Source organism: Armigeres subalbatus, chromosome 1, assembly GCF_024139115.2.
Source record: "Armigeres subalbatus isolate Guangzhou_Male chromosome 1, GZ_Asu_2, whole genome shotgun sequence".
Lineage (NCBI taxonomy): Eukaryota > Metazoa > Arthropoda > Insecta > Diptera > Culicidae > Armigeres > Armigeres subalbatus.
The window spans coordinates 155,732,839-155,760,807 of NC_085139.1; the positions used below are offsets into that span (position 1 = coordinate 155,732,839).

General features: G+C 39.3%; 1 protein-coding gene across 1 annotated transcript; it reads right to left on the bottom strand.

Annotated features, from left to right (window-relative positions):
• On the bottom strand, nucleotides 1-27,550 carry LOC134207721 (protein obstructor-E). The gene is made up of 2 exons (XM_062683556.1): nucleotides 27,216-27,550; nucleotides 1-861 (listed from the first exon to the last, which is right to left on the bottom strand). The coding sequence occupies exons 1-2, from the start codon at nucleotides 27,262-27,264 to the stop codon at nucleotides 230-232; spliced, it is 681 nt and encodes a 226-aa protein (XP_062539540.1). The 5' UTR covers nucleotides 27,265-27,550; the 3' UTR covers nucleotides 1-229.
• Between the last annotated feature and the right edge of the window lie 419 nt (nucleotides 27,551-27,969).

Genomic DNA, 27,969 nt, shown 5'->3' on the forward strand with positions numbered 1-27,969 from the left:
TTAAAATTTGTGCTTTATTTTCAATCCAACTAAATGTTTTTCATCCATTGAGAACGATTATGGAACTTTCGTTGTGGTAACACGCCCATGCTGTGATAGTAAGGACATACAAACGGAATTGGGCAAGAAATTAGAATATGAAGAGAAATGAAGGCTATAAACATTACTTTTTACAACATCAATAAATATCTGGAAAATGTTTGAGAGACAGAACAGAAAGAATGTGAATCTAATGACGGCAAGCATATGGAGCATCTTCTGGATCTTCACAAGTCAGCGACTCCTCATTAAAGACCTTTCCATCACCGCAGGTGATCAATCGTGGGTGGCCGTCAACGCAAGTGATCAGACGGTGGCAATCGCCGGGCACTGGGAATCTCGGGTAGGGCCAGAATCGGTGGTTGATGGAATTGGACGGGACTGAGTCTGGGCACTTGAAACCTATGACTGCTTCGGGGTTGCAAGCTTCCAGCAACTGGTCGGGCCATTGGCATCCGTGGATTCGGTGATCGTACACTAGTCCAGCTTCGCAGTGTTCCGGGTGTGGTTCACCGTAGGCACACTTGTTGTAAGTGGTTGAGCATGAGTTGCTGTCCGGGTAGATTCCGAACAAGTATTCACAACCGGGTGTAGAGATTGGGTTTTGATCAGTGACAAACTTGCGGTTTCCACAGTCTACGGCCCAATTGTAGTTGCAGTGATTGTGAACGGCGCCCTTTCCGTCGAACAAAAGTCCGTTCTCGCAGGTCTCCAGAGTTAAAGTGCCATTCGTGCAGAGGAAGAACTGGTCACAATGTTCCGGGTGCAGGTAGGCTTGCTCGCCGATTGGTTCGGGACATTGTGGATCACCCAAGGCATTGCCTGTGAAAAGATTGGGGAATTAATATTTTGATTATTCGTAACACACCAAAGTTGAGTACATGATGCTGTCTGCATGTCTGGGATGTCGAAGAGGGGTTTTGAAATTAAGATTAAACATGTACAACTAGCTGCCTCGGCGAACTTTGTCTCGCCAAAAATCGATCAATATTTTGATACACTTTCATCTGAAAGATTGGTTTTTGATTTTTAAAGTATTACAGTTTTATAATAACATTTTGCCCAGTAAATAGATGAAGAAAACGAATTATGCTGTCTATCCTTGAGTGATGCGCGGTCGTACAAATGGCAACTTTGTTTTATATATATACATTTTAGGGTGACTCAAATTAGTATGGAAAAACCTTTTTTCATTTTTTTAGATGACCCGCCCTCTTATTCCGTTCTATTTGGTGTCCTGATGCTCTGGACGAATTTTCAGCCAATTCGGTCAACGTTTAGGCGGTGCTAAACTCGTTGAAAGTTTATATGCATCAATGTATGCAGAAAGATCCAAAAACAGTGATTTGCAGTTAGATGACACAATTTACGATGAAGAACTATGATACTCATTCATATCTTGAAGAACTTAATACAGAATGTTATGCTGAAAACGATACTTTCAGTTGATGCTTCATGGTACAAATATGATGTTAAATACAATTTATCCTAAAATCTAGCTTTAAAAGTCATTGAAAACAATGATTTTTTTTTCAATAAAATTAACTCGCCTGTACCAATAGTAGAACAACTGTACATAGCTCTGGAAGGTGCAATTCGAAAATCGGGTGTGCAAAGAGACGGAACCATCATCAACAAGTCTTACATGGCCTTGGTTTTGCGTATGACATCGACATCATTGGAGGAGGCTTTCATGTCTTTTAAATGGGAGACTGAGAGAATAGGACTGATCATAAACTCTATGAAAACTAAGTAACTGGTGGCTGGCATAGAACGTAGCAGCCCAAACGGTGTTGGCCAAAAGGTGAAAATGGACGGGATGCGATTTTAGGTTGTCGACGAATGCATATATTTTGGACCACTCGTTACATGTGACAATGACGTTGGTCACGAGATGAAAAGACGTGCTGCGGCTGCACGTAGGACTTTCTACGGTTTGCGTAGCCAGCTAAAGTCTCGCAGCCTAATAAACACGGATAAAACTAGCTTCGTACCCATCCAGTCACCCTGTACGGCCGTGAAGCATGGAGGTTAAAAGATGCAGTCTATCGAATTCTCGGAGTGTTTGAGCGGAAAACACTGCGCGCATTACTTGGTGGTGTAGATGGAAATGGTGAATGGCGTAGACGCTTGAATCACGATTTGTTTCAAGTGTACAAAAATGCAGATATAGGCAGGCTGATAAAACACGGAAGATTACAGTGGGCTGGACATGTAATGCGAATGACGGAAGCGAGACCAGCAAAAATCATGCTTAGCGCAGAGAGCCTGGAATAGGACGTCAGCTCCGGGGTAGATCCCGCACTCGCTGGCTGTGTACAATCGAGGAAGATACGCGTGCGGCCGACTTGCAAGGAGACTTGCGGCCCAAGAAGGAGTGAGCTTGAACAAGACATTACATTCGGTTTTGCTCCGGACAACACGGAGTGTACGACCATCTTGCGTACGGGTAAGTAGTGATTTAATTGATTTTGCATAACAAAACTCGTTTTCAAATTATTACGTTGTGCTATGGATTTTTAAGCGAAAAACTTAAAAACGGCATAACTCGAACATCTCACCAACGATTTTTTTAATTTGTCCAGGAGCGTAAAATTAGGGTAAAATGCCCAATAGTGGACCCCCTAGTAGCGAAATTTTGCTCTTCCTGGCATAAGGAGTGGAAATTTTCAAAATATTCATTTTGCGTGATATCTAATATCAAACTCTGCATCTCCTCTTCACGATACATACATAAAACACTCAAATACTCGACGTTATTCGTTGAAATTAACATTTTAAAGTCTGACTGAATTCGCCCTATAGTAGACCCCCTGGAGGTCCATAATAGTAAATTGCTCCCCTATAGTCGACACTTCATTGGATTTTATGTTGCGTTTCGGGACGTTCTTCTTCCCTATTGAGGTCTCCAAGCAGATTTTACCAACACTATCACAGAGTGAATTTTTTTTTTGCTGCACACTGAATCAAAATGAAAATGATCATTTTCACCTGATGTCTAGTTCAAATTTGCGATATTTTTCTTAGTGTTTCCATGCATTGTTTGTTGTTTTCTAACAGCAAACAAAAAAAATATGACAGTTCTAACAGCAAACATAGGAAAATTTTGTAAACACAGCACCAACACTGATGGGGATGGAGAGGGCTATTTTGGACCCCCCAAAATATTCCTATAATGGACACTCTTGTGTTTATTTTTTATAGAATTGTAATTTTTTTTTTCTAATTTTACTTTCCATAGCATTTCCCATGCATGTAATCAAATCATAGGACTGTAAGGTAGGTTCTTCCGATGGAATTTCGTAACAAAATGTTTACATTGTGCTGTAATAATGTAAAAATGGCTGGAGGGTCTACTATTGGTTGGGGGTCCACTATTGGGCACTTTACCCTATTAGGAATCGAATGGCGGCTGTCGCGTATAGACTGAGGATTCTTATTCGCGATGTCCTCTAATCATATCTGGTTTGAGCGTATTTAATTGTATTTTTATGAATCATGCACAAAGTTTTCTAAATCAGCTATGAAGTTTTTTGATCAGTTTTTTATCTTTATTACTGTGCTACTATATTTCTAGATTAAGCTCAACATCGTTCATATAAATAAAAAAAACATATTTAATAAAAGTAGAAACTAAGATGATTTGTTGATATTGTGCGGTTCATAAAAAAATAAATGCATTCTCAATCATTGTGAGAGTTCTATAATCCTATTATTTTCATGCTAAAGAATTGCGGCTCCGCAAAGTGTTATATATGACTGAGCCTACCAAATGAAAACAATTAGTTAAGAAATACTTATATTTGCGCACATTTTGTATATTTTTTCAAACAATTTTGTTTTTCAACTTGGTTTTATTAATAAACCAGGATGTTATCACGCTTTGCAAACACTTAATTAATTAATGGCAATGAAAGTGATTGGCAATAAAAATCTGTAAAATTTATGTTACTTGGACTTGACTTTTTGCAACAACAAGTTCGATACTTTGCCGAAAAATTGATCAAAGAAGACATGCAATGCAATGAGGAATGTGGAAATATGTTTGTTTTATATAAAAATTTAATATTTTGGAATTCAATTTTCAAATTTTCTAGCGCAGTAAAAATCAACGGTGGTCCTTGTGGAATGTTGTCATGAGGACTGAAACAGTGGTGAAATTATTTGAAATCATGGTTAATTATACTGGAATAGTAGTTTTTAAAACAGAGCGTCATCTACGAAATAGTAATTTTTACCTCGAATTTTTTTTTCTGTTTACCAAAGCAAGGACACTCCTCATATACCAAATGCACAGACAAACAGACATGGTGTACAGACAAACAGACATAACACTCGTCAAATTTCCATCGTTCAATGATATACTGGTCGATTCAAATAATCTTTAGTTGGCCAATCAATCACTCGTGGCGCTCGCATCGGATTTACTCGAGTCTGACGTTTGCTCACTACCGCCATCTGGTTCGTGATTTGCCCAACTAACTGATGTCAACAGATGGCGTTAGTGTTTGAATGACGATGAATTTGATGAGTGAATGTTAAATGTGTTATGTCTGTTTGTCTGTGATAACACATTGCACATTTATAGTACGTTCAGACTACGTTCAGATTGGTGATATAGCTATTTGATATAGAGAATCTTGACATGAGATGTTATATGCATTATTTGCGGTGAAAATAAGATATGTGAACTTTGATGCCAAGCTACTCTATATCAAGTGATATAGCTCATAGTCTGGACGGCACATCAGATTATGAGCTATATCACTTGATATAGCGAATCTTGACATGAGATGCCATATGCATTATTTCCAGTAAAAACTAGATGTACAAACACTGATGTCAAGATGCTCTATATCAAGTGATATAGCTCATAATCTGAACGTACTATTATAGTACGTTCAGATTATGAGCTATATCACTTGATATAGCGAATCTTGACATGAGATGCCATATGCATTATTTCCAGTGAAAACTAGATGTACAAACACTGATGTCAAGATGCTCTATATCAAGTGATATAGCTCATAATCTGAACGTACTATTACTCATCAAATTCATCGTCGTTCAAACACTAACGACATCTGTTGATTTCAGTTAGTTGGGCAAATCACGAACCAGATGGCGGTAATGAGCAAACGTCAAACTCGAGCAAAAACGATGCGCGCGCTACGAGTGATCGATTGGCCAACTAATGATTATTTGAATTGACCAGTAAATCAATGAACGATGTAAATTTGTGCCAAATGGATTTGTTGATACCATCCATTGTCATCCTGCCGCAGAAGCATTTACCTGGGCAAAGATACCCCCCCCTTGCAAAGCAGGTCTGCGGTCACCTTGCTGCTAATGCAGTCACTCAGTCTGTGGGAGCCCACAGGATCCGTTAAAGACCTGGGAAATTGATTCACCCTCAAGGCCAAGCGTACTCTCGGTACGGGTAATGACTCCAGTTAACCTTGCAAGTAAAGGCGTACGATAATTGCCAATCCGGAGATGGCGAATTCGATTCAAGGGGAAATGATTCACCCTTAAGGCCAAGCGTTCTCTCGGTACGGGTCGCCCTATTAACCCACGATGATAAATGACTTCAGTTAGCCTTGTGAGTAAAGGCGTAGGAAAATTACCAATCCGGAGATGGCGAATTCGATTATCGGTCGGTCTATCCATCCATTGCCTCACAAGATACATACTGATGCAATGGCGGCCATAGAAAAGCTTTGAGGAAATGCTAATAGAATACTAAGTTTAAAAGGCTGTCCAAGTTCCAGTTGGAATGTAGAGAAGAAGAAGAAGAAGAGGAAAAAGAAGAAGAAGGAGAAGAGGAAAAAGATAAAGAAGAAGAAAAGAAATTACAATTTTATTATCCATCCGTTCGAATAGAAAAATGTTTAAAAATAACAAAAAAAAAAAAAAAATGTGGATTTTCGTAGAATCCATTATAAAAGTTCATTCAAACTTTATTTATAACAAAAACACGCGGTTGGATTAGTCACTGCTAGATCCGGAGCAAAGAGAAAAAAAAACTACGTTCAGATTATGAGCTATATCACTTGATATAGAGCATCTTGACATCAGTGTTTGTACATCTAGTTTTCACTGGAAATAATGCATATGGCATCTCATGTCAAGATTCGTTATATCAAGTGATATAGCTCATAATCTGAACGTACTATAAGTTTTGAACCGAGGAGCGGATGATGATTCGGGAAGTGAGGGCGCTGATACTCTGTTTTGTATCTTCCGGGCAGAACGATTCGGTTTGTGGCTAGCTTGGTCGTTTATTGATAGTTCAAGAGGGGTTTCAAGTACTGAACCCACTAGGAATCCCTGAAAAGCACGCGCAAGTGCTGCCCAACCCAATCCGTCCAACTAATTGTACAGGACTCGTTCCTCTACGAGTTCATGACATTCTACACCATCATATCCTCGGACCTTAATTCCGTTCGGAGGCGATATTCGAAACGTTCGACATGTTCAACCTACTGAGACCAAATCCGGGTAAATTAAGCGTATGGTAACCCAAATAACATTTTGAATTCTATTTGGATTTATTCAAGTTTTATTGCAGTTTTATCAAGGATTCGCATAAACTGTAGAGTTTTATCATAGTTTTCATCTAGTCCAAGTTACCTCAAAGCTAAATTCTCTTATAATAGTTTTATGATATGCTCCAGGTCCATCTTAAGCTGTTTATTTTGATAAATTATGCAGCAAGAGCACTATATCCCAATTGGAACCAAATAGTTTTGAGAAAGTTTTATGGTACTCTTCATTAAGAAAGAACGATCTTGAAAATGCCATTATAAAACTTCCTTAAGACTATGTGGTTTTGAGTGGGAGAAAGTGCTCTTGTTGAAGAATACATCAAAACAAACAAAACATAATGTCAAATTGGACGCAAACAAGTGTATAAATTAAAAACAAGTGGATTAAAGGCAAAAATAATGTAAATTTATCCCATATATGCAAACTCCATTTGCGCAAGCATCTGTTTTTTTTTCTATCGGTGTTTTCTTTCTATCGGATCAAATTTACCACCAGTTGCTTCAGCTGTCTTGATCTTCCAATACCAGCCAGATTTCATTTCCTCCCATTTATCATATGATCGATCAATTTTCTTTAAAATACATTTTCTCGATTTTTTGGGCGTTCGTAATCATAACCAACTGGGAACAATACACAGGCGAATTTCTCCAGTTTTCAACGAACGGTTGAGCTACGCAACATCTGTGTCGTTTTTTTATTGCAATCATGCGTGCCCACTACTGAAAACCATCACAAACATGGAAATCAAAACATTTTGCGCTCCAATTATTTGTTCTCGATTGTTATTGATATAGATAGATAGGTATTATGAACCCGAGGAGCAGTAACCCTATTGAGTTTTAATTTAATTCAGCATTTTGTGCAGATATTTAGTTTAGTAAATATTTAACGGCGAACTCTTTCCAAATGAACGACTTGTTTTCGTTGGATATGTAAACAACATGTTATAATGAAAGCACCAAACTTATAACGCTCTTCAATAAAACTTCTTAGTTTTGACCAGTACTAGTTAGTTTTATTCAAGACAAACTAAGCTTCGTCAAGATTGCGATAAATCTAGTTCAATTTATCATGCTCCTGCATAAATCTAACAGGTTTTGTATGAGATAAAGTGGTTTTAATCCAATCTTATGATGGTTTTCGATACAACTATTGAAATCATGGTGGATTATCGTCTGCTTCAAATTTCTGGATGGAAGCCATTTCTATATGAACGATGAAAACTATTCGTTTTAATTTTACATGCATGAGTCATTTCATAGATTGGGGCATAAAACAAATGTTGTTACATCTGCGAAATAAAAAGTAGAGCAAAATTTATTTTTTTGGGTGTGTACAATTTTTTAAATAAAAATAGTTTTTCAAAATAATATTATATCTTGCAATATAAATAAGGCGCATTCAATATTTGTTACATTTATTCGGAAACGCATCGACAAAGTGGTTGTGGCATGTGGAATTACACGATCACAATGCAATTAAGTTTCAAGTTATCAACGTATCCATAATAATTTTTATCATTATGAGATACTGTTCGATTTGGTTCAGACAAAATTCAATATAAACAAGTATAAACATCAGCGGATCTAGATAACGAAAACACATGCTGTCAAATTCCTTAGTAATCCTAACAGGGTTTTATGCTGATCTTTCATGCCATCATAAGCTCACTTTGATAAAACTAACAAGTTTTAAGCGAACCTTGGAAAATGGTCTTGAACACCTTCTCAAGAGTGGGCCTCTTTCGTCTTATAGTGGTTTTATGGCTGTCTTGGAGCAATCTTGTAGGACAATTGGCTTTAAATGTGGTTTTAAGGCAGAAGTCTAGAAGTGTGCTTCAAGTGCATCTTAAAATTAATTTTGCTACTTGGGATTGACCCATCCCTAGAGTTTCACGAGGCCCTCACAAAGGCAACATTGCTCTAAAAAAATCCATGTGTGCAGCTCCACCCGGCTTAAACTGAATATAACCAGTGAGATCACGTCAGCCTGTTGTCTTGGGCCATCTCAGCCGTGAAGAAAACAGAAGAAAGAAGGAACAAAAGAAGAAAGTGAAAGGAAGACGGAAAAAATAGAAGGACATTAGCAGGAGGAGGAAGAAAGAAGGAAGAATGAAATGGGAATTAGAAGAAGGAAAAGGAAAAAGGAAGAGGGAAGAAGGAAGAAAATAAGGAAGAAGAAGGAAAACATAAAAAAAGAATGATAGATAAGAAAAGAAGAAAGGAGATGAAAGGACGAAGGATACAGGAGGAAGCAGCAAGGAAGAAGGAAGAAGTAAGAGTGAAGAGAGAAAAAGGAAGAAAATATGAAGGAGGAAGAAGGACTTCTTACTTTTCAATTCTCACTTCTCGCTTTCTTTTTTTCTTATGTATAGTGAGAAGTGAGTGTCTATCTTTTCACTTCGCGATTCTCGCAATCTGAAGACATTTTCCAACTATTTGGTTAGTCGGCATTTGGCATTCGACTCATAGGTTTACTTATTCTTAAAGTTTTTAATTATTATCGTTGATAAATATTTGAAAATCAATATAAATTACATCGTGACACAGGTAAGATATTAACGTGACGCTATTCGATTTTCGCAAACGCAAAGTGTACGCTGATTTAGATAAAAACAAATGAATTGAATAAATACGAGGAAGATAGTACAACTCTGAATCACTCAATGTGTTGCTTTGTTTTTTTTTATTCTGATACGTATCTAACATGGTCTAGAAGCAAATTTCAAGACAAAATTTTCAAAACGACTTATCTGCTTTTGTAAACAAAGATTCAAACGACGGTTTGACGAATCTGATAGCTCGCCCACGCAAACCAACACCATCAACAGGTAGCGGAAACCTTCACCTACCTATTGATGGTGTTGGTTTGCGTGGATGTTCTATCAGATTCGTAAAATCGTCGTTTGAATCTTTGTTTACAAAAGCAGATAAGTCGTTTTGAAAATTTTGTCTTGATTTCTTTCTTTTTCGAGAAACAATTTCCATTTCTATTTAGGTGTGGAAGTCTATGCAAAAAACATATCTTTGTTTATTACAGCATAATGATGTAAATAAAAGCCGCTATGATGAAATCGTAAACTACTTACACTACAGACCCACCACATCAGACAGGTGATAACCAGAACGAGAAGTAGCTCAATCAATTTAAATTGGCACACAGTGGTCGGTGGTCGCAAGTGAATTCATTTTTATTGTAAATGTACCACCCGGAGGGACACTTTCGATTACGAAGTACTATATTCTATAACGCACCTACGTTACCGGCAGATCCATTCAGACTTTGGTCGCACAAAATAACAATAACCCTACAATGATTGATACTAACCAATGTCACCATCTTAGATTTCCGAATATTTGCAATATTTGGTAGAGTGATCATTCAACAACCGGGTTTCCTTGCAGTTCTCAAAGCGTCTACCTACTTCAGGAAGAGGACTTCATAACATTTGTCCTGCTTATGTTCGTAGAACCGCTTCTGTGTAGTTTTCGCGCAAACTGGTCCATAACCCAAACGACGCGACGTGACAAGAGAAAGGGAGAGTGGAAAAGCATACTGGTTTTTTCTATAGTTATAATAACCATATACTTCTACAAGGTCTCCTCGTAGCGTTATTTAGAAGGGTTCCACTAGTGTTTTTTTTTTCGCCTGAAACCCCATATCCACATAGCGCATTGTTTGAAGGTTAGCCAGCCAACCAAGTTGGCACACGCCCGTAATTTGAAAGTGCGGCCAACACTTTTGACTTTGGCTTTCGATAGTATTATGAGCTACATAGTTGCGGCCAAATGCGCAATTGTAGAATATTAGTACTTGGAGAGCGACTTTTTGTGGCTCGGTCTGTTATAGTCACAGGGTTGGGGCCAGACAGCTGCAGACCCAAAGGTATAATCGCATCGTCATGTGTCATTATTTGGCACTTATGGCTATCGGAACGAGAACCGTAATTAATCATATGCCATTTATAGACAGTCTCTCAGTTTGAACTAATCAACCTTTTAGCAAAAAGCTTGCAAAAAAATACAAAAATCATGACTTATGATTCATACTGGATACTGGTAACCTAACACAGAGAATCATTGAGCAATACGATATTGCTGCAACATACTTCGTATATTTCAAGTAACATAGTAACATAGTTTGTACATAGTTAGCAAAGCCGAAGGATTGTCAATGATAATATTAATTCACGGTGTGTTCTAGGATATTTTTTATATGAGCGCCTTAGCCAAAAATTAGATACTGTACACTGGGGGAAGTGGAAAAAGGGGGTAAGTATAAAAGTCGACTCGAAAAATTGGAATTGTACATATTTTACAGTTTTTAGCACACCATAACATTGTGCAAAAATATACTTTTCTGTTCTCACTAATACTATGTTAAAATTTGTGTTATACATACACTAACACAGTTAACATACATACACTAACACAGTTGGAGCTGTTATTTGGGGTTTCGAGAATATTTGCATTAATAAAATCAATTCTTATTTACACAAATTTTACCTTTTTCCAGTGAATTTATGTCAGAGGTGACCATTATAATACAATTAAACTAATTACATTCAATTTGGCTGTACCATGATAGCAAATAATTGAAAGATTTTACACTTAACCATGGTATAAAAAATTGCGGGGCAAGTGGGTAATGTTCTGATCACGCAAATGTTATCTTCAGGGTTTATTTAAACATCTGTTAATCTTAATATGTTTGTTCTTTGTTAGCATGATGTTTTCAGTTGTGATTGGACTAATATTAAAGAAAACTCCTGATTAATCCACCTATCGGCATTGATACCTTTCTCGTATTTTAGATATACTAAAAACGTATAAGAAAGATAAAAAATAGAACTGATAGGTGAATAAATTCCATTATACACATTCATTTATATTCATAAAAAGTTTCGCCGTAGAATGAAATTGTTTGCGAACAAATCGGTTAGGGACAAGTGCATGCAAATAGGTGATAATTTTGTAAGTGTTTTGCGCACACATACATATAAACACTCACACACAAACATTATCTCAATTCGTTATACCGAGTCAATAAGTTTATAACATTGTAAGTCCAATTCTTCCTCTAAATAGTTCGTCTTTGGGGCGAATATTTAGACTTTACATACACTCAGTATTCGAGAAGGCAAAATCAGCCCTCCCCTAGCTATTACAAGCATTCCTTAGGACCTATTATGTTAATCCAACAAAAGATACTGAGAGCAATTACCGTTTTGATTTCAATTACATGTCACTACTCATCACAATTGATAACTTGGGTTTTCCACTTACCCCATTCCACTGGGATAAGTGGAAAAACAACTCCTAATTTTCAAATCTATTTCCATAAATTTCAAGCGACCAAAATGGTATGAGTTACCACACAGCTGGTACAAAATTGACTGTTTTTGATGTCCATTAATGAATAATTTCATTTAGATCATACAAACGGGTTTTACAATAATTTAAACATGAACTATCGACTTTTCCTTTTCCACTTCGCTCAGTGTAGCTTACAATTATTAGATAACAATTTCATCTTCTATTTACTTCTACTACAATTATGGTACTGACGGTACAAACATCAGATACCGTCGTGAGGGGCTTCTTTTGATTCCGGGGTCTACTTTAAATTTTTGATTTACTGAAAAAAAAACGAGAGAAATACCAAATTTGAAAAAGAAAGTTGCCATCCAACTATCAACAAGACACACGTATGGTGATAATGGCAATTATATAGTAATTTACGTTATAATTCTTGATTCAAAATGTCCAAAGTAGCCTCCGATTTGTCAAAAGTTATACCGAAAGACTATAGCATCACTCCAAAATCGAACTTTTATAGAAGGTCCGGAAACACATAGTGATATATATACCGATTGACTTGTCTTGTCTTGTCCTGAAAAAGTTGGCCAGCAGTCAGAATGGAAACAGGAGAACATTTTTGAGGTCTTGGCATCAATTTGGAGTGGGAACAGCTGCTTGGGACGAAATAACATGATTGTTAACAAATGTCAGTTTTCCCAGAACATCAATGTCAATGAGCACTCCAAATTATCCTTGAGTTCTGATCTTGGTCACCTGTATAATCAACAAACGCTCTACGAGGTCAGGGCTATTTTGGACTTCCTCTCATCACATGTCACAGTATTCCCAGGATATCACCTGTACTCCAAATTACTCTTGAGCTCAGATTTTGAAGATTTGTATGGTCAATAAAGCGATCTTCAGGGTACCTTGCTTTTGAGTAGGGGATTCAGATTGTAAAGATTATACCGCGGAGTTGGACCAAATTACCGGGACAGGCAAAGCTTTACTAAAATTGGCCCTTTTTATATTTTTCATAGAAACTAGAGCTTTTTGATATATTGATGTCGAGTTGATTGATATATTGATGTCACAGATCGGTCGACAAACACCTGAGTTATGGCCGTTTCCGCTAATCCGTGAAACCGGCTCTGAGAAAAGGGACCACAGTTATGCATTTTTTAAATATACCGATAGTGTAGAGTGGGGCAAGAGTACGCACTTAGTTTTCAATCGATCAAGTGGCCCTTATGAAGCAAGCTTCTGCATATCAAATCAATGTTGATGATTCATATACTCTTCATATATGTTACCCAGGAGAAAAAATATTGAAATTATTGATATTCGTTTTTGTAGAACTCTTATTGCAACACGTGAAAAACGCACTCTTGGGTGGGGTAAGAGTACGCATTTTTCCAATCGTCTGCTTTAAGTATATATTAACACAAATAAGAATTGATAATATTTGATTGATGTTTATTGAAGGTATATTAGGGAATATTTCAAGATTACGTAACTCTGAAAAGAGGGAGAGGGTCCTAGAATTGTGAACTTTCCTACGAAAAACCAAAAATTACAGAGGTAAAGATATACCAGGTTTTGCGTGGCGTAAACAAAGGAATTTTCCTTAAAGAAAGTCCACCAATTACGTAACGTAAAATTTGGCCATTTCATCACCCCTCTCCCTATCTTATCCTTTTTGTATGAATCCTCTAAAAAAAATTATGGATCTTCATACATCTCGCAACCCATCCCAAAAATTATTCAACTCCATATCTCCCTTGTTGTTTATTCAACTCGTTTACAATTACACATGACAATAGCTGGTCAGAATGCTTGTCAAACTGATGGAGTGCTGCTAGTTTATCTTTTTTAATACTTCAAAAAATGGAATCGTACTCTTACCCCATGCGCACTCTTGCCCCTTTCTACTCTATGGGTATCAAACTTCATGTTTAAGAGCCATAATAACGCATTTTTTTTAGATCAGGAAAGAATGGTCTTAAATTGCACCCATGAGGGAAAATATTCCAGCGGACTACATTTCGGAGCGTATGTTTCCATTTCAATTTGGCATAACCTATTTAGGGTAATGTGCCCAATAGTAGACCCCCAGGCAATAGTGGACCCTTCAGCCATTTTTGCATTATTACAGCACAATGCATACATTTTGCTATGAAATTCCATCGGGAGAACCTTCCTTACAGTCCTATGATTTGATTACATGCATTGGAAATGCTATAGAAAGTAAACCTAGATGATTTTTTACAATTCTATAAAAAATAAACTCAAGAGTGTCCATTATAGGAATATTTTGAGGGATCTATAATAGGGAAGAAGCACGTCCCGAAACGAAACATGAAAATCAAATGAAGTGTCGACTATAGGGAAGCAATTTCCTATTATGGACCCCCAGGGGGTCTACTATAGGGCGAATTCAGTCAGACTTTAAAATGTTAATTTCAACTAATAACGTCGAGTATTTGAGTGTTTTATGTATGTATCGTGAAGAGGAGATGCGCAACTTGTTATTAGATATTATGACTAACGGCTAGCTCCGTCGTTATCTGCCTCTCAGGGACGGCGTCAACTTACTGAGAGTAACTTACCTTTACCAACAAGAACGTACCAAGGGAAGAATACATAAAGACAAAATTACGAGATCTTTCGTTATGTTGTGACAAACACAAGAGATAGACTTATACAATATTTATTACATAATTATAAAGAGGGTTCATTAAACCACATTGAACGAGAATGAGAGATGTTTTACATATTACTTGCCGCTTGATGGGCGAGAGCGACAGATCGTATTGGCGCCGATTAACAACCCGCGTTTTCGGACAGCGGGGTGAGGTGGTTCAGTTAGTTTCCTTGCGACTGATGACTTCCTTATTGAACATGTCTAGGGTACGTGGATACAAGAGGGCGTCTTTCGCACTTCATGGGTGTGAGTGACGTTCATTGGCACTTTATCGGGCTTCTGGGAGCTAGATGACGTCCCGCGTGCTCGTCGACGGGGTAGTATCGCATAGGATATTGGGCCAATAGAGCGGGGCAAGCCCAGCGGTCCTCTCCAGGCCCCTCACCGCCCTAACTGTGGATACTACTCACCCGCCACGTGTGGCTCAACAATGACGAAATGGAGCTTGTTGGCCACCAGCACGGGGCTCGCCACCGTTCGTTTAAACTATTTACACGATCCGGATAGTAGTAGTCACTCTCGAATCTCTTGAATGCTGGTGGAGCTGGTAGATGGGGTAACGTCGTGACGTAAGGAGACGTATATGTCCGGGCACACTTTTACGGATCACAATCCTCCAGAGCGTGCAACAACTCTACAGCGTTCATACGGAGCAACGTCTTTCCGGCTCCACGGATCTCAAGCTACTCACCGTATATCGCCGAAGCTATCTTCTTTCCAGGTGCCCTCCTTAGCCGTGCGGTAAGACGCGCGGCTACAAAGCAAGACCATGCTGAGGGTGGCTGGGTTCGATTCCCGGTGCCAGTCTAGGCAATTTTCGGATTGGAAATTGTCTCGACTTCCCTGGGCATAAAAGTATCATCGTGCTAGCCTCATGATATACGAATGCAAAAATGGTAACCTGGCTTAGAAACCTCGCAGTTAATAACTGTGGAAGTGCTTAGTGAACACTAAGCTGCGAGGCGGCTCTGTCCCAGTGTGGGGATGTAATGCCAAGAAGAAGAAGAAGAAGATATTCTTTCCACCTATTCTCTCATTAACATCCTAATCTGTCGCCTCTCATTTCTCTCTCCCTTCTCTCATCGCAAACTATCGTATTACAGTGTGCGTAAGAAAGTAGTGCAAAAAGACTTTTTTGTTCAACTGGGGATGCTTACATTAGTTCAACAAGTGTACAAATTAAACTTTATTGAATCTAGCGTTTGCTGCCACATAATTCAATTAATATTCTATCTAGTAGTCATTACCATTAGTAACGCGAAGTCGGTAAAAATATCAAGCAGAATTAATATGTTGAAAATTTCTACTCCTTATGACAGGAAGAGCAAAATTCCGCTACTAGGGGGTCTACTATTGGGCATTTTACCCTAGTATCAAGTTATAAAGCGGGGGCGTCTCCAGTTGCCTTGCAAGCAAAGGCGTAGGATTGCCAATCCGGAGATGGCGAGTTCGATTCTCGATCCGGTCTAGAATCTTTTCGGATTGGAAACTCTCTCGACACCCTGGGCATAGTGTATTAGTGCCATTGTACTTGCCACACAAGATACATACTCATGTAATGGCGGGCATAGAAAAGCTTTCAATTAATAACTGAGGAAATGCTAAGCTGAAAAGCAGGCCAAGTTCCAGTTGGAATGTAGAGCCATCGAAGAAGAAGAAGATCAAGTTATAAAAACGAAAAATCTGTTCTTGCTGTTCTTCTATCCACCCAAAGAAAATTCTTCTGAAAATCAATGAATTTTTTTTCCGAAATTCCATAGAAATTTCTATTACATTTTTTTTTGACATTCATGAATGTTCAGAAAATTTTCCTTGGGTGTTGTATATGAATTTCCTTTGCAAATTCAGAAGTATTCACTTAGGGAATTCAGAATTCATTGTCATCGAATGTTCAGGAAATTTCATTAGAAATTCTGGAAATTTCACCATTAATATTAGGAACATTTTGTGGTGTGAATTAGGGAGAATTTTCTATAAAAAACTAGAAAAATATTTCAAAAAAAATCTTCTGTGGAAGTATAGAAATCTTCTGTGGAAGTATAGACTATAATTCCGTGGTAATAAAAAAGTACCTATTTCTTTGATGTAAATAATTAAATAATTAATTCACCATGGAAATGGGAAATATGTTTTAGGTGAAATTTAGAAGAGTTTCTCAGTAAACTTGTAAAACATTTTTGAGAATACGCTTCTGTAGAATTTATTGAAAAAAATATGAAGACTTCTTCGTGAACGTATAGAAGCTCTTTCTAGTAAATTAGAGCAGAATTCCCAAAAGTTCATTTAAATGAATTCTGACTCCTGCCACCACGGATTTCACAGAAACGGCCAGAAGTCAGGTGTTTGTTAATTGATATATTACAGCAACATATCAATCATCTCAGAGTGACATATCAATCAGATTCAAGTGAACATTAAATAGCATTTTGACATGTCCTCAGACATTCCGAGATAACTGTGGTATGCGGCTGTCTAAGAATAAATTTGACCCAGTTTACCAAAACTCACGGCATACAAAAAACAAGGCATGCTCATCACGTATGCAAACATTCAGTTTGAATGTAAACATGTGACGTCACTGCTATCTTCGCAAAAGCTGGACCGAGACGTTGCTCTACGGTCGCAGCATGCTTACTTTTGTACTCCAACATGTGGCGATAAAACATGCGTCACATTCGAAGTGTCATTTTTCTAACGAGCCTACCTTGTTTTCTGTATACCGTGACCAAAACTATAATAATTTTCTCGGAAAACAGTGACAGAACCAAAGAAATCGGTTTTGCCTGTCCCGATCATTTCGCCCAACCCCTGTACATAACACGATTGCTGATCTTCGTCCTGTCTTCCACCTGTCGTCCTGTCGTCCACCTGCCTTCTAATCTAATCTAATCAAATCGCAGCCAGTACAAAGAAAGCACCCTGGAAAATCATTGAGTTAGATGACGCCCAATAACTGTTCTTGTCAATATTGAGGCTTACAGCACCTGTCTCCAGTTAGCTTTGCATGCAAAGGCGTAGGATTGCCATTGTCCTTGCCACACAAGATACATACTCAACTCATGTATTGGCGGGCATAGAAAGCTTTCAATTAATAACTGTGGAAATGCTAAGAACACTAAGTTGAAAAGCAGGCCAAGTTCCAGTTGGAATGTAGAGTCATAACAGAAAAAGAAGCACCTGTCTTAGAACCAAAAGAAGATTGCGACGTGCTAAAACCGAAGTGGTCAGTATCGAAAGACTCCAGGTATTCAAGACAGCGAAACTTCGAGATCAAACGTAGTAAAAGAACCTGCTTTGAACAGCTGTTCAAATCTTCTGGAGGACGACGTGTCAAGAGAGCAGCCTCGTTGCTCAAATGGCAAAGAGCATGGGATATCGCTGTCAAAGGACCCACAGGCTAATTCATGAAAGCATGGTCAGATCAACTTCCACCTTACACACGTGGTGTCTGAACATGGCTGGGTCGCAGAATCTGCGGAATGCCCGGATTGATTGCGTAGGCGCGGTGGAATCGGCGGAACATGTGATGTTTGCGTGCCCGCGATTCGATATTGGGCGAAGTGACATGTTGCTTGTCAGCGGCATGGATTTGACTCCGGACAACCTCATTGAGATAATCTGCTGGGACGATGATATTTGAAATGCGGTGAACACAGCAGCTAAACTGATTATGTCGAAGCTGCAGTGATAGTTAATTGCCGATAATAAAGTACTGATAGTACCATTTAAACAGGTAGTACATCAATATAATATTGTGAATATGTTTCTTCTCATTCTATCTTCTCGATAATGGTAGAAATTGTAACGTCGATTTCAGTTGTAAAAGCAAACATAAAGTTAATATTGGAGGTAGTCTCAACTAACAACAGCTTACGGTAGCTGATTGCTGAGCCAATACCATACTGAACGAAATTATCCAATCAATTAGTAATAAATAATGCTTGAATTAATGCTTGCAAACAGTGCCGAAGATCAGCCTTGCGTAAAAACATGGTTCCTTCGCGATCGACGAATTGTGAAAAGAGCCAATATCGCGGCACGGTCCGATTCATTGAGCATCAAATTAACCTACTGCCCATCATTAGTAAAAAACAGTCGTCGTTCGATAGACTGGTGCATCGTCATAGTCGTCGGCGGCGAGGGTTGCTGTAGTTGCATGGAGTGCAACCTTCAACCGGCATTTATGGTTCAAATTTTCACCGACGAGCAGGCGCATGTGAAAACGAACGTGTGATGATGATGCCATTTGGAAATGATGGAAGTCGTCAGCTTTACCACGCATACAACTCGTTTGCTTTGCGTGATGGTAAATATCAACGCCATGCGGCTGGATTGGTACCAATTCAGCTGGTTTGTTTCAAATGCCATCATCTTGTTGTTTGAAACTCCATTTGCAGAAGTAAATGACTTCCTAGCGGCAGTAGCTTGATACGCAAGCAAAACCGGCTTCTGGGTGCTTTGTTTGTTATTTGAGGTGGCTGCAATTCAAAGAGCTGCTGATCGTGTCGTAATGGTGGAGTGCTTTTGACATGTAAACTACTAAAACCTATCGATCTGAATCGCATTTCAATTAGTTTCATGTAACCCGATGTTATGCCGGCGTTGACGATGACATTATAGTTCCTACGGTGAGCTGACATGAATACTAAAAAGCATTTGTAGTTTGATCACATCAGACAACTCAAATCAATAATTGATCTTAAGTTTCTATACACGACCACGAACACGAGACCAATAGTGGGGTTCCGAACGAACACAAACGAAGCACAAAAAGCCTTTTCAATGATAGTTTCTTCATTCAAATAGTTTTCTCTCGAAATTAAATTATTGAAGTATGTCTGAATTTCCAGAAAAAAATAGTAACCAATGGTCAGTCGTTTGTATGTCCAAGTCTCTGTACATACGAGAATTATTACGCTTAATATTTTACTAGTTGAATTTATTTATTTTTTTATTATCTCACTTAATCTGGCATCGAGCCTAAATGAAGCCTAACTGCGAACAGCCTTTATGAACTGCCCATATTTTTAAGGTTGTTTAAAAAGGCACATTTTTTGCAAAAAAAAACAAACGTATAGTTGTCCTTAGCGGTTTCGTTCTCGCTTAAATCTGACAGAAAAGGTTTTAAAACCAAACAGCTCGTTGAATGCTGAAGACATAAAGCCGGATCTTGTAAACCGTAGCCTGTATTACGTGCATTTGGAAACCACTTTGACGCAGTTCTCTCATTGGAAAATGCATATTTAATTGTTGCAGCCTAAAATTTCACTGACAAGAATTTTCGCCACGAATACACCATGGAAGTTATCTCTTCTGTGTGCTGTGTTTCGGTGTCCGATAATCTGCAAAGTTCTTCATACAGTGGTAAGGTGATCGGATCATTTCCAAGGGAACTTCGAACATAGTTTCGCACAAATTTAATTTGAATTGCTTTGACCCTAGAGGTCCATATAGTTTGATGCACCATACAACCACGTTTGATTCCAGTATCGATCTTACTACATATAGCACAGTATAACGATCGTAGACAAAATAAATCATGAAATTCTTCAGCGGATTTATTTCAGCTATGCACGGCAACCGGAAAGTAACTTGCTGAGTAGTTCGTGTAGTGATAACAAACGGTGTGTGTAGATATTGGAAGATAAAATTAAATAAATAATATAATCAGAAGATATTTTCTTAAAGAGATTGTGCTTACGTAAGAACTATATCACATACATGAAACGCGACGCGAGACTGGACACAACACTTATGTTTCTTACAAAAGGAAGAATGATTTTTTTCAAAATTACCTTTTTGTCGACCGGTTTCGGGCTCGATGCTGCCTATCACCTCCTGCTCCTGTAGATGGACAGAATCGAGCCCGAAACCGGTCGATAAAAAGGTAATTAAAGAAAACCTTCTTTCGTTTGTAAGAATCATAAGTGTTGTGCCCAATCTCGCGTCGAGTTTTGTGTATATAATTAGAAGCCCAAGTCTTGTACTCAATGGTAATAAAAATCCCATTTATTTAGAAAGCTGTCTCTTTTAACAATCTTGTTCGCTTGCATCGAAAAAATCACCTTGCATTGGGAAATATTCTAAAAGAGGCGGAGCCTTTCATACTCAATTTCATCTTCCAATATCTACATACACCGCTCGTTATTACTAAAGTTCGTTGATGAATATTGAAAATAGAAGAAGTCCTAGGTAGCTTCCTTGAGACATTCCTGCGAGACTTAGAAGAAACCAGCTCAGTTATTACTACCAGGCGACGCTCCGTGAGGTATAATCTTAACCAGCTAACGAGATTATGTCAAACTACAAGTTTTTTCAGACGAGCACGCAGTATTCCGTGATCTAGGCGATCGAAGGGTACTTTAGGATCTGTATACACAGCATTAAATTGCGATCCGGAGTCCACCGAACAAACAATTTAAACTGAACAAGCTAGTTTTCTAGCTGAAGAAGCTTATTTTCAACAGTTGGGCAGATGGCGTATATAAAACGAAACGAACTGAGCCAGGTTCGTCGCGGTGGATTTTCTAGGATGAAATCCATGTTGATTAGGTGAGATGTAGTGTTTTGTTTGACAATAAATTAGCCCCCCTCGTGGAGACTAAATATGCAACTTATTATCTATCAGTATAATAAGAAAAACTACAAACAAATAATTCTTTTGTTCAATAGAATAACACGCTTTTCTTACTGGACCTTGACCGACACTATTCACATCTCTACATCATCGCCAACTATCTGACATGGTGGTACCCTTGTGAATGTTCCAGGGGGGAGAGGAGAATGTGGACGAGATGAGGAAAGTTGGAAGATTTCGAAAGGTTGCATAACAAGAGAAAACAAATTCAACCGTTCCGAAAGCCGGATTAATAAGTGCGCTGAGGACCGGACGTGAATTGTGCAATTGCGAACAATCTGTCCGCGAAAAGTAGAAGCTTGATTGGAAACGGCCAGAGGCAGGACGAAGATTGGCGAGCCGCGTGCTGATGGCTATCGCGCCACACGCTTTGAGATACCGTGACCGTAGTTTTGGAGGGTACGCCCTCCTTGTTAGTGCACAATATACGATGTGTCACAGTCCCGATTGTGAGCACGTGGGACATCCGTCAACCAAGGGACCCGCTATATTGGATTTATCTATCAGTCTGCTAACCGCCGGCTCCTTTACCGTCGGCCCTGTGCATTAAAACGCCAGTCGGTGAAGCGCCTGCCCCAAAACCATCTGTCCGATTAACGCTTGCACGGAACTCCAGTTTCTGTCTGGCTAATCGTCAGGCTGCTGCATGCTTTGCTAAACGCGTGTCTGCTTTTTATCTTCGATTTACTATGATGAAACTTGGACTCCCCCCAGTCCGTCCAGTCATTTGGTTTCGCCGACGATATAGATATTACGACAGGTAGCTTTGAGAAGAGGGGCCCTCCTTAGCCGTGCGGTAAGACGCGCGGCTACAAAGCAAGACCATGCTGAGGGTGGCTGGGTTCGATTCCCGGTGCCGGTCTAGACAATTTTCGGATTGGAAATTGTCTCAACTTCCCTGGGCATAAAAGTATCATCGTGTTAGCCTCATGATATACGAATGCAAAAATGGTAACTTGGCTTAGAAACCTCGCAGTTAATAACTGTGGAAGTGCTTAATGAACACTAAGCTGTGAGGCGGCTCTGTCCCAGTGTGGGGATGTAATGCCAATAAGAAGAAGAAGAAGCATTGAGAAGATGGAAGAAACCTACATCAGACTGAAGAACGAAGCTAACCGGTTTGGACTAGTCATTAACACGTCGAAGATGAAGTACATTATAGGAAAAGGTTCAAGAGAAGACAACGTGAACCACTCACTACGAGTTTGTATCGGTGGTGACGAAATCGAGGTGGTTGAAGAATTCGTGTACTTAGGCTCACTGGTGACCTTCGATAATGATACCAGCAGAGAAATTCTGAGACGCATCGTAGCTGGAAACCGTACATACTTTGGACTCCCCAAGACGCTCCAATCGTATAGAGTTCGTCACCGCTCCAAACTGACTATCTGCAAAACGTTCATTACCTCGTGGAGGACCAACGTGCACTTGGAGTTTTCGAAAGGAAAGTGGTGTCTGCCATCTATGGTGGAGCACAATTTGCAGAGCCTCCGTAGATTGCGTGATTGGGGACGTGCAGTTATGGACCGAGCTGAATGGAGAAGACTTTTATATACTGCACAGGCCACTCCGGCCTTAGTCTGAGCAAATAATAACAATAGGCAGGGTTTGCAGAAATCGCTCTCAATAGATAACGAACAACAATAAAAGAGAGGCAAAAACTGTTCCGAATCATAACTAGCCATGATAACAAATTTTTCAAACTTTTATACAAGTGCGAAAAAACATAATCGGATAGGCAGCCTCCACAGAAAAATGGTGATTCTCGCTTTGTTTTCGCTCCTTTCGTGTTGGTTACTGCACAGCTGTGTGGAACAAGTTGAGTAGTCATCAGAGCCAGTGCTCCCCGCATTTGGAGCTTTCTAAAAGAAATTTATCATGGGGTATAGACTCCCGAATCAGTTCTCTATCATAACAGCTTGCGAAAAAAGTCTCTCGCGGTACAGAGATGATAATAGTACTTCTCATACTTGAAGGAATAAAATAGATCCCATTTCGTGGTCTTTAGCCTCTTACCCAGTAACTTCTATCCCTACCTCCTACCTCTCCGGTGTGCCGACTAGGCTACGAGCCACCTTAAGGAAGATATGGGAACCAGCCCCTGTGGGATCTATGGTCGTATGCTGCGTAGAAAGTGGCGTTTGGTGGAGGGCGACATGATTTACTCCTCTCCGTAAATGCAAATCATGTCGTGCTTCTGTTCTCACGGTCGCGGCTCACATCAACCTCAGTACAGTGTAGCAAGAAGAGAAACGAATCCACCGCAGGAAGAAAAGGCTGCACGAAGGAAGTGTGACAGCTTAAGCCAGGAGAACAGGGATCGAAACTATATGCGAAGGTTTTACGCGACTGTCAGTGGTGCACGGCACAGGACTGCACCAGTGCCCGCTTTGTGTAATGACTGATAAAGAATTTTTCTGACACACAATTATTTATGGAAAATGAAGCTGTCTTTGGAAATAAAGAAGGCTCTAGGTAAGCTGAAAAACAGGAAAGCTGTTATGTCAGCTGTATGAATCGATCCACCACATTATTCAGAAAATATGGGAGGATGAAGGAGACCGCTTGAGGAGTCCTTCGTCAGCGATTACACAGAAGGTTTTCGTGAACGTCGATCATCCACGGAGGAGATGTTCCTCCCGCTAATGATCCTTCATACACACCGGGAATGCAATTTGCAGACTCACTATCTGTTTATTGATTTCAGGTCAGCGTACGATTCAATAACAATAAATTTCCAGCTAAACTGTTTAGTTTTATTACGTGCAAAGCTTGATGCCTCGTAATCAAGTATTCGGAATGCAGGCTCTCTTAACTTTGTTACGGATAGACGTTTTTATGAATAATCCTAAAGTTTTCTTTTCGATTTATACCGAGAAAACCTATTCATTTAATATCTTTTATATCTCCCTTCGCTTCATACCGGGCAGAGGCAACCATTTAAAGGAACCATTACGCCTTCTTTGGCCTTATACCTGGCAGATGCGTTCTTTTAAAGAACGTTTGATCAACTCCTTTCGCCTTATACCGGACAGACGCATTCATTAAAAGAAGGCATTACCCCTCCCTTCACCTTATTTCGAGCAGACGCGTTCTTTTAAAGAACGCTTTATCTCCTCCTTTTACCTTATAATGGGCAGACGCTACCATTTAAAGATGTCATTACTTCTTCCTCTGCGTTATGTTATGCCGGACAGACGCATCAAATTAATGAAAGCATCACCTTTCCCTTCGCCTTATACCGGGCAGACGCGTTCTTTTGAAGAAGGTATTAACAACTCCTTTTGACTTATACCGGACAGATGCATCCATTTAAAGAAGGCGTTACACCTCCCTTCGCCTTATACCGGGCAGACACGTTCTTTTAAAGAAGGCATTATCATCTCTTTTCGCCTTATACCGGGCAGATGCATCCATTTAAAGATGGCATTAACCCTACATTCGCCTTATACCGAGAAGACGCGTTCTTTCAAATAAAGCATTATCAACTTATTTCGCATTATACTGGGCAGACGCATTTATTCAGAGTAGGCAATATCTTTTCCCTTTGCTTTATACCGGGAAGACGCGTTCTTTTAAAGATGCGGTAAGATGCACGGCTACAAAACAAGACCATGCTGAGGGTGGCTGGATTCGGTCCCTGGTACCGGTCTAGGTAATTTTCGGCTCGGAAATTGTCTCGCTTCCCTGGGCATAAAGTATCATCTTGTTAGCGTCATGATATGCGAATGCAAAAATGGTAATTTTACTAAGAAATCTCGCAGTTAATAACTGTGGAAGTGCTTAATGAACACTAAGCAACGAGGTGGCAATGTCCCAGTGGGGGATGTAATGTAAATGAAGATCATCAAATCCTTTGCCTTATACCGAACAGATGAATCATTTTAAAGAAGGCGTTACACCTCCCTTTGCCTTATATTGGGCAGACGCGTTCTTTTAAAGAAGGCAAAAGGGTCTTCTGCAACTTATGTCACCTGCTTTGTTCCCGAATCATGGTGACGGAAACGATATTTGATCTGTAAACTGTAAACTGTGATTCTACCAGTGGCCCTTTACGGACATGAAGCGTGAACGTCTGGAGACTGACCGGAAAGTTTTCTGCGTTTCCAAGTGAAAAATGCAGCGTACAATACAAGGTGGGAAAGCCGAAAATGGTGTGTGGCGCAGTCACATGAAGCAAGAGCTGTATCAGGTGTTCATCAAAGAAAATATTGTGAATCGTTTGGCACAATTCAGTGGGCTGGTCTCTCAGTGCGAATGTTAGAAGGAAGTTTAAAGAAAACAATACAGAGACCGAATACACCCAAAAAAACAAATCTGACAATTATTGTATAAAACCTGGGTATATTCAATTCTATAAGCATTTTATACAGATATTGTAATAAAATAATACAAATCTGTATTATTTCAATACAACAATTGTATTAAAATCTTCCGAAATTGTATATGCTCAATTATTATACAGTTTCTGTAAGGTTCTTCTGCAGAACTGTATTGAAATCTGCTATCCGCTGGTTGCGTGAGAGACGCTGGCTACACGAGTACACAGCATATCCAGGGCTCGAGTATACAAAATGCGAATGCTTTGCTGAGAAATTATTAAGACTTTGTTCAGAAAAAAATGTACATGAGGAGTGTATGGAAGGCGTCAATTGGCTCTTCCACAAGATAAGGTGGATTGTTTAATGCTTTTCGCGAGTTGGCACCACAAAAGATTCGAATAACAATAATTAATCATGATTATCAATAAGCAAGATTGATGTGCCCAACTAACGTTCCTTCGCAAGGACGTGCCTTGGCGTTACTTCCATCTAAATATAGTGATTTTTCATAAATTATTCTCTGATGTAGCGAAAGGTAGGGATGCCACCTTAGTCGCTCAATGCTAATGCTAATTATAAAAAAGAATATAATCCTTGATAAAAGATATCAGATATTTGCTTTTTAATTATCATCTATTTGGTTGGCATGAAGTAGTATTGGCGATATACGATATGCAGTCATAATCACCATACATGTATGTTTAGTGATGAACTCTAACAACTTGGAAAATCACTTTAATAAATTATATTAAAACATATGTGTATAGAATTTTCATTATTTTCTGAAAAGGTCTGTATTTAACACGTCCTACAGTTTGTATGTTCAAAGTACATTAGTTTTGATTTGCAGCACTGTTTCTGTTGCAGCCAATTAGAGTATCAAATAGTTCGCTGTTCAATTACAGAATTGCACATAAAAATCAGTTTATGTAGAAGGTCATTCAATTAACCATTTCACTACATTCACACGCACCATTGAATTAACACTTTCAAATCATCCAAACTCAGAAAAAGGAACGCCGCTCATGATGGATTTCCAAATTTAGATCAAGCTTCAACATAATTAGCATACGCCACGATTAACCACCTCTCCCGTCTCCATCAATAGACTTCAAGGCATGCGACGGGGCAGCAAGTGACGAACCCGTTTTTTTTTTGCAACGCTTTGGCCAGACTCGCCTGAAGCACATCGGCACGTATATCTTATATTCAAATGATCATTCCTTCGATCCTAGGTACTACACCAAAGCCACGTTGTTAGCTAATTGGTACGGTGGGATATTGCAATTCAATTACTCTTCTATCGCTGAGTAACGATCGCAAATGCTAAAACGCAATCTGTGCTGGTGTGTCAGAAAGAAGGTGTGCACTTTTGACGCCTATTTAGCCTATTGCGGTTCACTATACGATCGAGACAGGAATGGAACGTTTCGCACGTCGGAGTTGTATGAGGGAGCACCGTTTGATTTGAATGGGCAACGGCAATTTATCACAATGTGCGAAACAGCGTGAGAGTGGAGACATGCACAAATATTTAAATTTGATTACGAAATTATTCAAACACGTTCAGCACACTGTTATCCGGTTCAGACACAAGAACAGCCATACACAATTGGGTTAAAAAAAGGATAGTAATTCATTTATCAGTTACTGTAATTACTCACAGAATGCTGCTAATCCCAGACACAGGATCAATCCAGCTAATTGCTTCATCCCTATGATTAGGATGATTGTCACACTGCTTCAATACAGGGATTTAACTTCCTGCGGTGCTCTACCGTTTTGAATAATGCCGTTGATCAGCTCAGCTGCTGTCGGTTTGCTCTATGGATCACTAATGGAACACTGCGATGATTAAACCAAACGAGCCTTGCAAACGCCTTGCCACTAGCAGCCTACTAAGACTACTGCACCGTCTGACGAATAATAAAGCGGGCGGGCGGGCGTGAACGGTCGTCGTCGTAGCAGTCCTGCTGAAAACGCGCGCGCGCTCTACACAAAATCACTACCGCGATGTCCGATGTCTGTTTACGAATAAAACCATAGCCAAAGTCTGTTGACCAGTTTTCAGCAATTCACCTTTTTAATTTTTTTTCTTCTGTTTCGCTTTTTCACCAGTCTGTGGGACTTGGCGTTCCGTGCCGACCGCCTGGCCTGGCTAGACCCACCGACCACTCTCGGTTGACGACGAAACACAAATCGAACATGTGCCGAATTCAATGTATGCTGCGACCGGTGTTTGGTGTGACTTCGGATTCATTTTTTTTTTGTATTTCGTCTAATTATTTAGTTACTAATGTCCATATAAAATTTAAAAAAATCTAATCCTAATTCATTTTTTGTGTTTCTAGAAGGTAAGTGTAGAATTTCCCAAGAGTAGTAATTATACACTTTTTCGAGTTTCCCACAGCAAATAGT